The following is a 17,604-nucleotide window of genomic DNA, read 5'->3' on the forward strand; positions in this document are numbered from 1 at the left end:
AAAGACGTCCGTGATTTATTTCGTACATTTGGGCAGGCAGTTACAAGCTGCGCAGTGCAATAGTCATCAAAAAACTGGTTTGACTTGTTTCTCTGCTGTTCTTTGTTTGGCTGCCAACTGAAATTGCACTGGGAAGCAGGAAAACAAAGGAGTTGGGAGGGAAAACCTCCCCGTTTGGGAGTTGCCCGAAAAGAGCAGCAGTAATGCGAATGGAAATGGGTTTTAAAACACCACCGCCGGAGAGAGAAGTCGTAAACAAAAGCCATAGGGCAGGGGCGTAGCTTGGGTGGGGGTCGTCTGAAAGACAGCTGATTGCACGCTCTCTCCTCGGTTCTCGGCGCCCCTCTCTGCGAGAGAACTAATCAGCGCGGTTCATATTTTCAACTCAACTTTCCTGAATTCATTTCGTGCCATGCCAACGGCCGCTAAAGATCGCGCAGCTCTTCGGTTCCCCAAAAGATATAGCCAGCTATATAATTACGCGCGGTAATACTCGATCCAGTAGTTGTGTGTGCGGGTGTTCGGGTGTGCGGGTGTGCGGGTGTGTGAGCTGCACTCGGCTTATCAGTTGCATTGACTTGACACAGTGATAATCGGTCTGAGTTCTCCAGCCGAACAGAATATTTTTGTGGTTTGGCGGCTTCAGCCTTTGGCCCCTCCGCCTTCGGCCGCCCGCTGATAAGCCGCAAAAAAGGCCTCAGGTTCTGATACTTCTCTACTCTTTAGTGAGAACAACTACACGTACTAGACACTTAGTTAGCAGGCCCGGAGCAAAAGCAACGCGTACTGCCAATCGCGAAAGACGTGGGAATGACGGAGGGCCAATAAGTCTATGGCTAGGCCAACACACACACCTAAAGATACATCAGCTGCTTGGCAGCGAGATATTTGACCGAAGATATATGGTTCTCTTATTGAGCCAAACACTTGGAACGATTAAAAGTGCGTCTCAACTGTTCAAAACAAAGGCTGTGGAGAGCGACGTGCTAAATATACGTAAATATGCCCGATTTGCATCATAAAGAAGAAGCTTGAGTGCATATTGCGGGCGCTACGCAACAAAATCAAAGCATGGGGCATATTAGTTTTCGGAAAAAAGTGATAAAAATATTTAAAAAAAATTAAAATTCGTATTTCTATGGTGCAATAAAAAGCTGTGTTAGTTATCTATAACGAAAAGAGTTAATCAATATCTTTACAGTTTATGTGCCTTAAATTTATTTTACATTGAAATATAGATTTCTTTCTTGTGGGAATGAATACAGATATGTATATGTATCTACAATCCAAAGCCAGTGTAACTAGGTGACCTTAAGTTTCCTATTGTAATGGCAAAGTCATGTAATCTTATATTAGTACAGCCTTCGGGGATACTTTAAGGCTGGTCCATCTTTACTGTAGCGCAATAATCTGGTCTCCTCTTTCCGCCCCCGCAGCGCCTGTCTTTCTGAACAGAGAGCACATTTGCCACATTCTCGCTCTGTGTGGGGCAATAACAACAAACATTGTTTATGCCAGAGGCGGCCAAGGGGGTTTTCGGAACCTTAAGGATAATAATACATTAAAAAAATTTACATATGATATGCTATACCAAAAGGCCTGCTAAAGCAGAGTACATTTTAAGCCCCCGTTGAATAGATTTAATACCACGCCCCTGGCTTATATGTCCTAAGAGTGATCCTAAGAGTGTTAAATGATTCGGTTATCTTATAGCGTCTTATTAAAAGATAGTACAAACCCTTCTTAAATATTTGTAATACCAATACCCTGGTTTCCAGAACCTTAAATATAATAATACATTAAAAAATTTTGACGCCTTTTTTAAATATTACACAAATCCACCTTGAACATTTGTAATACCATGCCCCTGGTTATGACTCTCTGGTTTCAAGATGGTTAAAGGGGTTTTCGGAACCTTAAAGATCATAATATATACAAATATTTAACAAATGTTGCAATAGAATATCTCCTTTTGAAAAAAGGAATATATACCCCCTGAGAATTTGTAATGTCACGCCCCTGGCTCATACTCTCTCGCTTTACATGTGCCATGTGTTCGTGCGCTATTCTTGTTTTTGGGGGCATGGTCTGATTAGCAACAGGCTACCGCTGCTGTTCCCACCCGTTCGACTTTTTATTAAATGGGCTGTCTGCCGGTCTCAATAGGCACCCCCTGCCCCACGCCCCACGCCCCTGGGAACAGCTAGAAAGCGAATGAACTCGCACCGACGAGGCGAAGAGCGAAATGAAAATTCAAATGAGCAAAAGTCACACTCGCACACTCGAACTCTCGCGAACACACAAAATATAAATTATTCTAATTGTTTGACGCGCCTCGAAATTAACGCAAAAAACAGGCCTACGACGAGCGAGCGGAAAGATAAAATTAAATGGAGAACGCGAGCTAAGACACAGACAGAGAGATAAAAGTGAAACCGAAAGAGTGCTAGGTTGTGCGAAAGCCCAAAGATCAAAGGTTCTGGGGAGTACAAGGCACCCACGACATGTCCAGTTGGAGTTTGGCCAGTGCGGTGTCGCCCAATGTCACCGGTGGCGATGTCATCCGCTTGACTAATCTGAAGTCCAGCTCGGAAACCCACCTGCCATCGAGGGGATCTGGAGCACTACCCCGACCCACCACGCCCGTGCCCGCCAAGAAACTGGCCTCCAAGCGACCGCCCCACCTGACCTTGAATACCAAGTCCAAGTCCCACGATGCGCCGCTGGCCGAGACGGAAAACACGGTGCTCTCGGCCAGTGAGTCCATCTATGGAACTCCCATGGGCGCCACACCCCTTTCGTCACCGGCCAACCACAGTCAACGGAGCCAGAAGAGCCAGGCTAGTGACGAGAGCCGCCACAGCAGCAGCACTGCCACCAGCGGAGGCTCCATTTTCCCCCACGAACAGTACAAGACCATCAAGAAGATCAACATCGGGTTCGAGAACATACGCTACACCACCAAGTTCGGGGTCTTCCAGAGGGGTGAGTTCTTCATTATGATATTTCGGGGGTCCCTTTTAACTATACCTATGGGTTTCTTTATAGGAAACACTAAAAAATAGAAGAAGATCTAGTTTGATCTTAAGACCTCCCTGTTCTATGTTAATTAACCTTAATTCTTTTTAACAAACTTACAATACCTAATGATGGTTTCCTTGAGGTAGTCTAGTGTCAATGACAATATTTGAGATTTTAAGATCGTCTTCCAAACAATTTTGACATTGGAAAATGAATCCCCCAGAGCTTGGCTTAAAAACTGAGCTTCCAGTGTTTATTCCTACAGCAAAGTACATTCTGTTTTGATTTTAATTTAAATTTAGAAACACGTCGTATTTAAAGTTGAAAGAGACGGAAAAGTAGAAACAAAGTCTACAAAAAGGGGGCACATATATAACAGAGTGATATTTTACAAAGTTTTGTTTTTAAAGTTTTGATGTTTCTCAGAAAAAAAAATTTAAGATAAATCCAAATCGAACTTAAAGAAAATAAACAAAAAGTTATGGCTTTCAGAATTCCCATGCAAACAAAAAAGAAAGTCAGGATACTCAAATAGTCTGTCTTTGTTTTGTCACTCTGCGAAGTCTGCATTTTTTCGTATACACAGAACATTCTGAGTACTGAGCTCGGAATCCTACTGGAACAAAAGACTTCTGAAGAGCATTCCCCCCAAGGTCATAAAATTGCCTGCTTGCTCCCAGTCACGCATTGCTGGCAATTATAATTAGGGGTTGGCTTTATAATATACCACACTCATACGAACTGGCGCGGTATTGTCCAGCAAACCTAATTAAAATAAGCCAGTTCACTGGCTCTTGAATGGCCTTTTTATATTCATTGTCAAAAATGAGTTCCTAATGGCAGACCATCAGAACACAAATAGTGCAGCAATTATTTGAGCCATCAGCACTAAATGTGGTGATATCTGATATGGTCTCGGTTCATCAATCTCCAGATAGAGCCATTAGAAATAACAAATTTCGTTAGACTTGCCTGCGTGCGACATGTAGATTAGGGCACTTGGCCATTATCAGCTTCGTGAGACTCTTCATTTCTAAGATTTAAATATGGCACACAGTCCAGTGAGGGAAGGAAAATGGCAACGAGAAAGAAATCATTTTCCATTATTGGATATATGTACAGCAGACACATGTAACGAGCGGAGACACTTTCAATTCGCTATATTGACAAGCTGATTGAGCGAATCACTGGGTTCAAAGAGCCTTTTAAATTAAATTAAACAGATCTTGGGCACACGCAGAAAAAAAAGATGGCCAGGGCTAAATAAGGTCATTGGGTTTTAAAAGTATATACAAAGCAGGGACCTATTTGCATACCGTCGAGTGTGGCGGGGTTACTACATTATTTGTTTACAATCTGACGATCCCACAGTTACAATGCCGATAAGAACATGTTGGAAAATAGACAATCGCGGATACTTGATACTTCTCATGAACCATATCGCTTATCGTGGACATATTGAAGGGACTTACAGTACGTGACTCACGCAAGTGCACCGCTGATAGATAGTCATTTCCCAAAAAGTACTTCGGTGAGCAGGTGCTTTGTAGAGGTATCCCAGGTGACGCACGGCCCGTGACTCATTTAAGTATCTGATTATGATCCTGATGGAAATTATGGCACGTGCCCCCCGCTGATTATATGCACGATAAATCGTTGGCAACATTATGGCCGGTGATTAGCGGCAATTCGTGTGTGGCTAACCATTGTTAACTGCTGGCTACAAGACTAATTGAGGCGGTGCCTAAGTGCACTATATAAAGCGTTGTTCTACCCCTCTGAAGCCATAGATCCTTGAGCTGTTATGCAAGGCCACCTGTACTTCTTTGAAAGCGAAGCATAACAAAACCCAAATTTACTACAATATTCCTCGTGCTCCATATCTACAAACCGCCTTTATCGCCTACCTAGCCTTTGATAATGAAAGAAAAATGTATTTCACATACAAGAATGCTCACCAATAATGGGTTTCAGACTATTGAAAATCGGAAGCCAGTGAAAGCAAATAGATATTTCTATCACCGGTACATATATACGTAAGGTACTGACTTGATTACATCACATGTGGGACATGTGATAATCATATTAGATATCATATTAGAATAGAAAATATAGGGGATATGAAAACATGCTAAAGCAGTTCCTGTTTTTTAGGAGAAAGGCGCAAGCGTTTTAATTGATGTCACTTAAATTCCATTAAATGAAACATCTCCTCTTCTCTGTGTTCTTGGATTTTCCACTGCTCTTCGCGTGTCTTCATTGTCGTAGCTTTTAAATGAATTTTCTCAGTTTCCCTTTCTAAAACGTTCTAGACTATTAAATATGCTCACAAAGAGACCGACTTTAAAACCAACTTTTGAGATGAGTCAGGTGACTTAAGAGTGCTGAGAGATTAGCTCTAGATGTAATTGTTGGGGACAGTTTCCGGCTCGACCTAATACGGACTTTGTATAATGACCGGAGATTCCTGTCTGGCTTGTGCGTGTTTGAAAAAATACTTGAGGAGGGTTAATTGATGAGTAATATCGGTTTCCCTTGGCAACATTTCAACACTCAATTATTTTATTTACCATAAATTCCACCAAGGTAAATATCATATCAAAGCGGTATTTAATTACCAGGGCTATTACCACTCAATTTGATATGGAAATTGTTTCAATAAATGTACCTTCTTCAGTTTGAAGCAATAATACAGCTAAATTAATATAACTTGAAGGTGAATTTTTGATGAGTGGTCAGATGCAGGTGTTCAACAGGCCCTACTCATAATGCCCCCTCTCGAAAATGCATTTCCAAGTGCAAGGCCATGGCAAACATCGATAAGGTGGCCAACTCCAGCGCAGCCATGGGAATGCAATAAAAATCGCTCGTTGTACACCTGTTGGCCCGGCGACGACTCTAGTTCAACATCTGGCGCACGGGCATAAAAAACGACGTAAAGGCACTTTAACAACGATTTTGGTCATAGAACTCGCGGGCGATAAGATGCGACGCCGAGGCGATTGATAAGGGGGCGAGCAGACCCCAGAAATCTAAATTGGCCAGTAGCCAGGGCTAATCGACAGATTAACCGGGCACATTCGACATTCGGAAGGGGCGACAACAATGTAGTGATCCAAAAACACCGATCGAGTGGTATATTGAACTTAAGGTTCCTTAAGGCAGTATCATCCAGCGACTGGGGAGACCAGTGCAAAATGAGATTAGACAGCATTGAGCGACAGCAATCGCGGGAAATGGGATTTGCTTATCACTGGGAATGTACGAGTTTACTATATTTAACACAAAAATGTGGGACACCCTGCATATAATTCTTGTGGGGGAGCAAGTACATATAAACATTGCCAATCGGTACTCAATTCATGTATGCACTCATTCATATTCATTGAAATGTGATAAATATAGGAAAAGGTTTTCAGAAATTTATAAATATACAAATTGTTTATGCCCTGTTTTCGAAATCTAGTTTAAATCACTTGATAACCATGATAAGCAAATCCTAAACTAATCTTGAAACTCAAATACCTTCATCTTTAGTTTGATTTGACGCTCTTGGTGATTAATCAAATTAAGTTGAATTTCTTGCGAACCGAAGTCTGTTACTGATTAAGTAACTTTATGGAACTGGCTCACTAATCAGTTATAAAACCCACCAATAAAAGTAGTGTGCCTCCTCGAGATTGTATAGTTAGTTGGAACTGTTTTGTGGATTTAAGTACTTTATTTCCTAATTAATTTAAAATGTTTCTAATTTTTAAATATTTTATTGTTCCATACAGATACCAAAGATGTGCTGTCGGGCCTGACGGGTTACTTCAAGTCTGGAGAGCTTAGCGCCGTAGTGGGGCCCTCAGGAGCTGGAAAGAGCACTCTGCTCAATATCCTGTCAGGATACACGTAATATAACCCCTATATTATTCTAGATATATAGTATTATAGTATTCCTTTTCCCAGTACCCATGGCTATACGGGTGACTTCCACGTAAACGGCAATCGGCGGGATTTGAAGGCCTTCAAGCCGAATGTGGCCTTCATCCGCCAGGACACGAGTCTGCAGGCCTTCCTCTCCGTCAAAGAGGCGATGCACTTTGCGGCCAACTTGAAGATCGGCACCCACATGACGCTGAGCGAGAAGAAGGAGCGCGTCAAGAGCATCCTGGAGGCCATTGGGATGTACGCAAACCGGCACACGAGGACGGGCCAGCTGAGTGGGGGTCAGAAGAAGCGTCTGGCCATCGCGCTGGAGCTGGTGAACAACCCACCCGTACTGATCCTGGACGAACCAACCACGTATGTTCTGCTATAAGAAAAGATATCATCACATTTAATGGGAACTTTAATTTTGTAGTGGCTTGGATAGCTCCACCTGCGGCCAGTTGATAAACCTGCTCAAGAAGCTCGCCCTCGAGGGACGCACAGTCATCTGCACCATCCACCAGCCCAGTGCCCTGACCTATGCCATGTTCGATCACCTGTATGCCATCGGAGAGGGTCGGTGTATCTATGCTGGAGGAGCCCAGAACCTATTGCCTTTCCTGGGTGCCCTCAATCTGCACTGCCCGGAGTCCTACAATCCAGCGGATTACTGTAGGTTCAGCAGGAAGAGCTCTCTAGAGCATAAAAGTATTGACTAAAAACCTTATCCCCAGTAATGGAAATAGCCACCCACGACTACGACACGGAGGACGACAACCAGCTGGAGAAGCTGGTGGCCCTGATGGACAATGGCCGCAACGAGGACTACAGACAGAGCAAGACTGCCCGAGTGGCGCAGCTGGCGGCCATGAAGAAAGTTGGTAAGGGAACTAAATCCGAAGTAAAAGGTACAGAAATAACCAGGCTTATTAAACCTTTCAGACCAACTGATGGCCGCGGGATTGATCACACCCGTGACAGCTCCCGTGATGTCCACATCCGTGCCGGCGCATTTCCTGCAGGCCAGCACTTTTAAGCCATTGACACCCATCAATGAGCTATCCTCCAGGGTGTGGGACAGTCAAATAGGCGGAATCGGGGGCAGTGATGTAGGAGGCAAGTCCGCCGAAAACTGCTGTAAGCCCAAGAGCAAAAAGAAACCCAGGCGAGCCTTGGAGTTGGATCCTTCGCACCTGTGCAAGAGGCAGAACATCTATGCCACTCCTTTCTACCGCCAGCTGGGCATCCTGCTGGTGAGAACCTTCCTGCTGATTTGGCGCGACAGCTCCCTGACCACGATGCGGTTCGCCATTCACCTGATCACAGGCCTCCTCATAGGATGCCTGTTCTATGGGATAGGAGACGATGCCGCCCAGGCGCGGAATATCGTCGGATACCAGTTCTACACCATCATGTTCATCATGTACTGCGCGTTCTCGGGAATACTGGTTAAGTGTAGGTACCGTCATCCACTTAGCATATTTGTTATTAATATCTTACGCCTTTTTAGTTCCCCTGGAGTTCCCCATTGTGTCGCGGGAGCACTTCAACCGCTGGTACTCCCTGCGAGCGTACTACGTGGCCATCACCCTGGCCGACCTGCCCATCCAGATCATCTGCAGTGCCCTGTTCATAGTGCCCACCTATCTGCTGACCCAACAGCCGCTGGAGTGGTGGCGCTTCGGCATGTTCTTCCTGATCGTCTTCGTGACGGCGCTGGTCTCACAGAGCATTGGCCTGGCGGTGGGAGCGGCCCTGAGCCTCAAGCTGGGCTCCATTCTGGGGCCCTTCTTCATCTGCCCGTTCCTTCAGTTCAGCGGCTACTTCCTGATGGAGAAGGACGCTCCCGTGCTGCTGCGCTTCATGTTCGACATATCGTTCCTCAAGTACAGCCTGGAGGGGTCCATGGTGGCCATTTTCGGCTACGATCGAGAGAAGTTGGCCTGCAACGAGCTGTACTGCCATTACAGAGTGCCCCGCTTCATACTTAAGGACTTCGACTTTCCCGATGCGAACTATACGAAGGCTTTGATCTTCCTGCTCAGCATTTTGGTCTTCCTGCGCATCCTGGCCTTCTACATCATGTCCTTCCGCCTCAGATTGTTCAGATGAGGCACTCGAACCTCGAGCCCCGAGGAGCCTGAGGAAACCTGCCACATTCCGCCGACAGTTAAATGTTTTAATTTTATACTTGTGGTTTCGTTTTAAGCATTTAATCGAGAGAAACTTATGTGCCAAAGATTGGAGAAGCCTGTAGAGCGTAAGGAAATCGTGATATATATCTGAAACAAAGGATCATAGAGCCCTCAAACACACACACAGCACCCTGACAAACATACACACCGGCGGTTACCGAGATCAATAATTGTACATAGAAAATTTTTATAGCATAGCGGATAAGCAAATGTATTTTTGTATGGTATTAACGAACCATTTATTGACTAGTTGTAACACTGGCCTGATTTCTAGGCTGCGGCTGCGAGTATGACTTTGAAAATATTATTAAAAATATTTGAAACTGAGATTCAACACTTTATTTGGTTTTTTCTCTATGTTGTCTGTAAAAACTGTCTCACTTTGCATTCAATGCGATGCGGATAATTTCCCATAAAGCTGTCAGACTTTGAATTGCTCCAGCTGATGGAGTTGAAGGTCTGCGCACTGACATTGACAGTGTTAATGAAATATTGTATCTCATTGTTTTGGGATTAATACATATGTAAATGTATCTTTTCTATTGCTAGCTCGGAAGTAGGCTACGCATATGGATCCAACTTGAGTGCAACCCAAATGCACTTCAAACCTGTTGCCAGATGAATTACGATTAATAGCAGTTGCCGGCTTTCGCCTTTCGAGCAATTGGAATCAGTCGCGTTTTGAATATCAACAGAAAGTGGTCGCCAGCTGGGGATCGCCATGTTCCCTCTCTCTGTCAGTCGGTTAATGTGATCACGACTCGAAATCTTAATTGACGACAGCCACACGGAATAAAAATAAACACAAAGTGTCGGTCAAATGTGATAAAAAATCAATTCATGAATATAAAGTAATCATTATAAGGAGCAAACTTGGAGTTATTGAATGGCCTGCAAACCCGATTTGCAACCATCACTTGGGGCCTTTCGGAACCAGTTTTCCGTGGAAATTACTCATGTAAATTAGAAAATTATATTTATGGGCTTTCTGCGACTGTTGCATAGGCAATAATTCCGGGTAAACAGAAATTAGTGATAAGCGGCATCTGTTCAACAGCTGAAACTAACAAAGGCAACTTTGGATTCTAACTTCCATTGTATTACGCAGTTTGGGCTCTATATAGAAAGCCATGTAAATGGGTGTGCATTATCATCAGCGGTCATTGTTTCGAGCTGAATACTCGGTATCAATTACTGTGCCGTCGGCCAATTGTTAATTTCACTCTCTAAAGAAGGTCACACGCAGGTTCAGAAAGAGGTGCTGACTTTTAGGCGGAACTTCAAAAAAATTTAACTAACATTTTATCAATTTTGTATCTTGTAATTATTAAAACTGTAAAGGTTTCTTGGACGTTAAAATCATTATTATCAATAGGATAAACCAATTTATTGACAATTATTTATTTATTTTTACTATAATCTCTTTAAAAATAATTGTTATTACAGTTCCTATCGTTTTCAACATACTATTAATCTATTGGCCTGACCTCGGGCAAGATCCCATCTACACGAAGTGGGTGGATCTGCGGGGAGTTCGACAGCCCGTGCCAGTCGCCTCCCAACACGTTCGGTTGGGTTGCACGACCTTGATCCAATCCATACAGCGCCAGGCGATAAGATAATCCGCAATCCTCCCGAACGGTCACTCGATAAAGATAAGTCAGAGCTCCCAAGTCAATTGTGCATTTATTAAGAATCGAGCGTTCGGCAGTTCAGTTCGCTGGTTTGTTGACCGGCTTGATGTTCGGTTGCCTGCATAAACGAAAATCAAATAAAAACAACTCCCCGCACGGGTATCTGGTTCATAAACAACAATCAGCCGCCGTTCGATGGCCGATAACGCGGTACAAATTCGGGCAAACGGCCTGGCCCACAAGCAAAAGGCGCTGGAACTGCATTTTAGCCAAGTTAGCTACAGCCTGAGAGGAGCCCCAAAGGATTCTAGCCCCATTCTAAACGAGGCATGCGGTGTCTTCAAGTCTGGACGACTGACGGCCATACTGGGGCCCTCGGGAGCCGGAAAGTCCACATTGCTCAATGCTCTGGCTGGTTTCAAGTGAGTATATGTCTTGGGTAAAATAAAAGTTTAAGTGTGGAATATCAGGGAGTTCAATCACAAACTAAAAGTGGTATCCCCTATCTGAATCAGCATCAAATAACTCATCTTATGGAATTTAGAAGTTCAGATTTGGGTTCCCATACTTCTCTCCATATGAATTACAGAAAAATCAAACATAAAAATGGTCCAAAATTTGGACCCCCTTAGAAAATAAATGTTTAAGCGTAGAACGATAGGAAATTCAACCACAAACTCATAGAGGTATCCTACTTTAAAATCGGTATCCAATAACTCAAGTTATGAATTCTAGAAGTGAAGTTTTGGGATCCCATACTGAATCAATCGAAAATACTGAAAAATCGAATATGAAAATGGTCCAAAATTTTGACCCCCTCAGAAAAGAAATGTTTAAACGTAGGACATTAGGAAATTCAATCACAAACTCATAGAGGTATTCCACTTTAAAATCGGGATCCAATAGCTTAAGTTATGAATTCTAGAACCTCAGTTTTGGGGTCCCTTACTTAAGGCAATTGAAAATACTGAAAAATCGAATATAAAAATGGTCCAAAATTTTGACCCCCTCAGAAAATAAATGTTTAAACGTAGAACATTAGGAAATTCAACCACAAACTCATAGAGGTATCCCACTTTAAAATCGGGATCCAATAGCTCAAGTTATGAATTCTAGAACCTCAGTTTTGGGGTCCCATACTTGAGGCAATTGAAAATACTGAAAAATCGAACATGAAAATGGTCGAAAATTTTGACCCCCTCAGAAAATAAATGTTTAAACTTAGAACATTAGGAAATTCAACCACAAACTCATAGAGGTATCCCACTTTGAAATCGGGATCCAATTACTCATGTTATGAATTCTAGAATTGCACTTTTGGGGTCCAAAGTCTTTGGAAAAACTTCTTTTAAATTTTATCATTTCAAAGAATTGATTTTATCTTTTATTCCAGACTCCAAGGAGTTACGGGGCAGTTCCTATTAAATGGCCGACCTAGGAATATGATGTCCTTTCGGAAAATGTCCGCCTATATTGCTCAGGATTTTGTGATGTTAAATCTCCTAACTGTCGAGGAGACATTGCGCGTCTCTGCTGACCTCAAGATGCCAAGTTCCACAGTACCACAGGAGAAACAGAAAATTGTAGGTGTTCTAAAGAAAATATAAGAACGTAATAGGAAATAAATACATTTTCAGATAGATGACATAATCGATATACTGCAGCTGCAGTCCTGCCGCAGGACCTTAGTGAAGAACCTGTCCGGAGGCGAGCACAAGCGCCTGTCCATTGGCATTGAGCTGGTCACGAATCCGCCCATCATGTTCTTCGATGAACCCACCAGCGGGTTGGATTGTGTGGCCAGTTACCAGGTGATCTGCCATCTGCAGCGACTGGCCCACGATGGCAGGATAGTGGTTTGCGTGGTCCATCAGCCGGGATCGCGACTCTTTCAACTCTTCGACGATGTCCTGGTTTTGGCCCACGGGGAGGTTCTCTACGCCGGAGAACAGCGGGAAATGCTGGGAGCCTTTGCTGAATCTGGTCACGTCTGTCCACAGTACTACAATCCTGCGGATTTTGGTTGGTTTATACGAAGTTCCCAATTAAGATATAGTAAAATAATAATACTACCTTTTTCTTAGCCCTGGAGGTATGCAGCCAATCCTCTACCACAGAGCGCTGCGAGTCCCTCATCACCCAAAACAAGAAGATGCATTGCAGCTCCAGCAATGTGGTGAAGCTCCAAGTGGATGAGGAGAGTAAGTGATGATGCTCGGGTTGATTCTCAGGATGGTTTATCTCATACCTACTTCCTATGCTCCTGCACTTTACTCTTCACTGCACTTTCCTCTGCTCTATCTGTCGCTTTTCTGTCTGCCTGCTCTAATTTTATTCCAGCAGCACTGATAGATGTCCACAAGGATACCTTGGACTTGTCCCATTTGCGGGGCAAGGAGCAGGTGGGCTTCTGGTTCCAGCTGAGCGTCCTGCTGCGCCGGCATTTGCGATCCATGTCCAGGGATATGGTGGGTTTTGACTTGAGATATTGTTTGTTTACTTATATAAATAATAATTTCTATGTGCTCTAGGTCGCTGTCCAAATGCGCCTGGTGATGCACGTGGTGGTGGCCCTGCTTCTGGGCGTGGTCTACTGGCAGATAGGTGGCGATGCCGGCAAAATAGTGTCCAACGTCTCCTGCCTGTTCTTTATCATCCTGTTCGTCTTCGCCGGCAATGCCATGCCCTCGATCCTCCTGTGCATGCAGGATTCGGCGGTGTTCATCAGGGAATACTACAATGGTTGGTACTCCCTGGGAGCCTACTATCTGTCCAAGGTCCTGGCCGATTTGCCCCTGCAGCTGATCTGTCCCACCATGTTCATCAGCATTGGGTACTTCATGACGGGTCAGCCGCCGGAGTTGCCGCGATTCGCCATGTGCTGGGCCATTTGTGTGATGACCGCTTTTATTGGCCACTTTATAGGGGTCATAGCGGGATCCCTGTTCCCCATGCAGTTGGCCATATTCCTGGTGCCAAGTGCCACCATTCCGTTCCTGCTCTTCTCCGGGTTCTTCATCCGGCTGTCCGAGCTGTCCTGGTTCCTGCGCCCCATCTGCGATGTGTCCTTCTTCAGGTACATCTTCGAGGGTCTGATGAGGGCCATCTATGGATACGATCGCGGGGAGCTGGAGTGCCATGCCGCAATGCACTTCTGCTACTACAGGACGGCCGATCAGTTCCTGAAGGACTTCAATATGACGGGCGACGAGTTCGGCTGGGATATGGCTGTCCTGGGGATGTTCGTTGCCCTCCTGCTGTTAGCCTTCTTCGTGACCCTCAGCACGGTCATCCGCCGGGCCATTCGGTGATATGATTGGGTAGTGTTCCTGGTCTTAAATGTATATAAATTAAAATAATGATGCAGACGGGGTAATAAGAAATGAAAATAAAGTGTTGATTTTGTTAAAATTATTTATTCTCTTAGTTTGTTAAAGAATTAATAACATTTTCCTTCATTTACTATTACATTATATTTTTTATACAGATTTTACATAGAATTTACATCGATTATCTACAGGTAGTCAGGACACAAACCAAAAGACATGAAATTTACAGAATGTTTAAAGTAATTATAATACATTGTCTTTAGCTTAAATATAACGTTTTTTTTATAAGCATAAATTTATTTCTACTAAAAAATTTTCAAATGACTATGTTTTCGATGAAACACGTTCGTTTAAAAGAGGATTTTTCACCATAAAACCTTATGTGTCCTTAAAAATTGTGTTCCTTTTCCCTAATCTTATTGGCATTTTGGGTATAGTTATACTGCCATATTTGTTTTTTAACTTTATTTAATTATCTAAAATAGCTACCTATCTAAGAAATTGTTGGAAATATGGTTTAAAAAATAACAAGTATATATCAAGTAAATTCATGCTATTCCACAACAGCGTATTAAAGATATTTATTTAAATTCTATTATAATCTTCCCCCTAGAACCGCCATCTTTAATTCCTTTGAACTTGTTCCCGGCTGCCGACAGACATACATTCTGGCACAGACATAACTCAAGCCCTGAAAGCGTCGTTACTTGCAGCCAAAAAGCAGACACACTCCCCGCGCGAACATGTGCCACATAGACGGCAAGGACATCTTGGAATTTTGGCTGACTTACTGCCGCTGTAGTCTGAAGTCCCGTGGCCTTTCTGCATCTTCGACACTTTTGGGCTTTGCTCCGAAATGCATTTTGCCAGGCTTTTTGTGCCGTCTACGAAATTTCCGGCGCGGCGAGGAGGGGGAAATTCCATTATTTTACCCGCAGTCATGTTGCAAATAGATAGCAAATTCGTTTAGGAGCATTTCCCTCAGAGCCTGGCGAAATATATGTGTGTTTTGGATGTGAGCAAAGTCAATTAGCGTCCTTTGGCTGGGCAAAGGCCCTCGATTTAATTATATATAATGAGTAGCCACCTGCAAGACAGATCTTCAGTCCCCATGCAGATGAACTATATGCACGAATATGTAAATTAATTTCCATCAATATAAAATAGAAACAATCTGCGCAGACAATTTTAAGGTGGTTCGAAAATACGTGCAAAATTTAAGCTGCCAATTGGAAAGTTGGGAAAAAGCATATGAAAAGTTTTTGGGCCCAGTAAATCCCCAATGACCCAAATAGAAATGCTGGGGAACTACAACTTTTTGGGTGCGAATGGGGAAAATGCAGACACCAATTCGGATTCACAACGTAGGTGAAAGTGTGCTAAGTACCTTCGACCAGAGGCAAAAGTTTCAATAACGAAACAAAATATATAAATTGATTGATACGTAACAGAAATATGAATAATTTATGAAGCCTGAGATAAATTCACGTGGAGAATGTAAGGAAAATATTATAGTGTACCACACAAAAAATATTTTTATTTCAACCAATTTTAAATCCACTTTTTCTGTTCCAAGCCCTTCCAAAAAGACATAACACCTGCTCATCTGTAAACAAATGCTTTACCACAGACAAACAAATTGCTTTATGCAACTTTATAAATGGTATCGCAAACTTGCCATGTTTTCGTATAAATCAAATCCAGCATATCTGCGAAAAGTGCACCAAACTCTGCGGGCCAAACACTTTTGCTTTTGCCTTGCTCTTGCAACCATTTTATTTATTTTGTGGCTGCCCCAAGACATTGCATGCCACGCCCCCATCGGCGGCTGCAACCTTGGAAATTTATGTGCAACACTTGTTACACATACGACAAGTGGGACGTGGGTAGCGGCCAAGACAAATCGATTGCCGTTGCAGTGGCAACAGCCACTTCCTTTGTGGCACAAACAAAGGCAAGGGCAAATTTATTGAGCACTTTGTTGCACTTGCCACCGGCGAGCGATTCTCGGACTTAGCCTCGAAAAAGGGTCAGAAAAACAATGTTTTTAATCAGTTTGTGTTCCCAATATCAAGAGCGAATCGCTCCTCTAATATATTTTTTTAAACCATTAAAATTTAACATAAAATTAAGAGCAATTCTCGGACATAGCCTCGAGAAAGATTCAGCCAAAGCATGTTTTCAATCATTTGGGATTCTTCAAATCAAGAACAATTTGCTCCTCTAATTCGTTTCCTTTGAGCAATTAGACGAAAAAATTTGTGTCAAATTCTCTGTCAAAAAATATTTGATTTGGATACTCAAAGCTCTCTTTGATTTCTTTGCTCGTAGAAATTCAAATGGGTCAAAGAGTTGCCTTTCGGTTTTTTACAGAGGAACAGTAAAATCATTTTTTGCTTTGACTGCAATAAAATTAACTGGAATAGCTGAGCTCATAGCTCGGCAAGAATTAAACAGCTTAATTTCCTTTTTACGCCCCAGATTTTCCCTGAATTGCCAACCAGTTTGCTTTATCAATATCCCTGCTATTTGGCATGCAAACATTATTTCCCGCCATCGGATTATTAATGGACTATGCGCATTTTGTGCACTTCATAATTTATTTCCCGCCATTAATGAAATTTTAATTGTTGCAGCCAACGCAAACAAAATGTCGTAAATTTTATTGACACTATATGCGAAAAATGAAATTATAATGAAGTTTTCGCGCGTAATTACCAAAACATTTATTAAGTTTATGGACTTTGCCATGGCTTTGCTGGCAGCTTAAAATCCATTGACACCGGGTTTAATTGCACCATTGGAAAATGTGAAAAATTTAAGCAGAACAAACAAAGCCGGAAACAAAGGAAAACCGAGGAAAGTAAGACAATAAAGTTGAAATTGTTTTACAATTGCATTCTAGTTGCCTGGCTTGCTCCTTTTCATTTGTTTTGCTCCTCTATGTCTTCAATGGCATTTATCCCCAGTGCAATGTAAACTATTTTCCGAGAAATGATGCAAAGGTTACATTTATCTGGGATTTTCTAAGCTTAAAATAATCTGTACCGATTAAAGGTTAATAAGCTTAAGGTTTTTATGTTACTAACTAAGTTCCAATATTGACTCCACATCCCCTAATTGATAGGTCTGGAGGGCATTATTGGCTTTCTCCACCAACAATGAGTGCTTCCGGAAGCTAACTATCCCTTGATTCACTTCCGGTGCCGTTGGACCACCACACACAAACAACGCGCTTCCGGTTATGAATGGCAGTTCTGCTTTTCAGTTCGATTGTCTGCGGCTTTCGTGAAATGTTCGATTGAAATTGCATCCTGTTTGCCCGGTCTGCCAAAAGCTGACATAATTTTGGCTCTGAATACGCAACAGATTTTTATTTTCACAAGTACGGCTGAATTTTCAGCTGGGCAGCAAATACATTTCACCGGCTTCTAATTCTATTTTTCCCCTCGCTATTGTGGGTTTATTTTTGGCTCTTCACTGGCTTCCCACCGAAATTGTGTCCTGAGT

The 17,604-nt window shown here is 42.9% G+C and overlaps 2 protein-coding genes across 2 annotated transcripts in view; one reads left to right on the forward strand and one right to left on the reverse strand.

Moving 5' to 3' along the window:
- Positions 1-17,604, reverse strand: part of LOC108034666 (macrophage colony-stimulating factor 1 receptor 1) — a 211,861-nt gene that overhangs the window by 14,848 nt on the left and 179,409 nt on the right. The gene's annotated exons all lie outside the window — the stretch shown is intronic.
- LOC108034910 (ABC transporter G family member 2) lies at positions 350-14,179 on the forward strand. The gene is made up of 14 exons (XM_017110153.3): positions 350-486; positions 2,358-2,985; positions 6,801-6,918; positions 6,976-7,311; positions 7,370-7,608; positions 7,671-7,817; positions 7,879-8,391; positions 8,447-9,046; positions 10,941-11,187; positions 12,159-12,348; positions 12,403-12,787; positions 12,850-12,966; positions 13,106-13,233; positions 13,297-14,179. Exons 2-14 carry the CDS (start codon positions 2,505-2,507, stop codon positions 14,074-14,076), a joined length of 4,281 nt encoding a protein of 1,426 aa, XP_016965642.2. The 5' UTR covers positions 350-486; positions 2,358-2,504; the 3' UTR covers positions 14,077-14,179.

The sequence above is a fragment of the Drosophila biarmipes genome, chromosome 2L, assembly GCF_025231255.1.
Source record: "Drosophila biarmipes strain raj3 chromosome 2L, RU_DBia_V1.1, whole genome shotgun sequence".
Lineage (NCBI taxonomy): Eukaryota > Metazoa > Arthropoda > Insecta > Diptera > Drosophilidae > Drosophila > Drosophila biarmipes.

Bases quoted from the DNA above. Each gene is read 5' to 3' on its own strand.
- LOC108034910 (XM_017110153.3), top strand. From the start codon at position 2,505: ATGTCCAGTTGGAGTTTGGCCAGTGCGGTGTCGCCCAATGTCACCGGT. The intron at 7,312-7,369 runs GTATGTTCTGCT...TTAATTTTGTAG, and splicing joins ATCCTGGACGAACCAACCAC to TGGCTTGGATAGCTCCACCT. The intron at 13,234-13,296 runs GTGGGTTTTGAC...TATGTGCTCTAG, and splicing joins GATCCATGTCCAGGGATATG to GTCGCTGTCCAAATGCGCCT.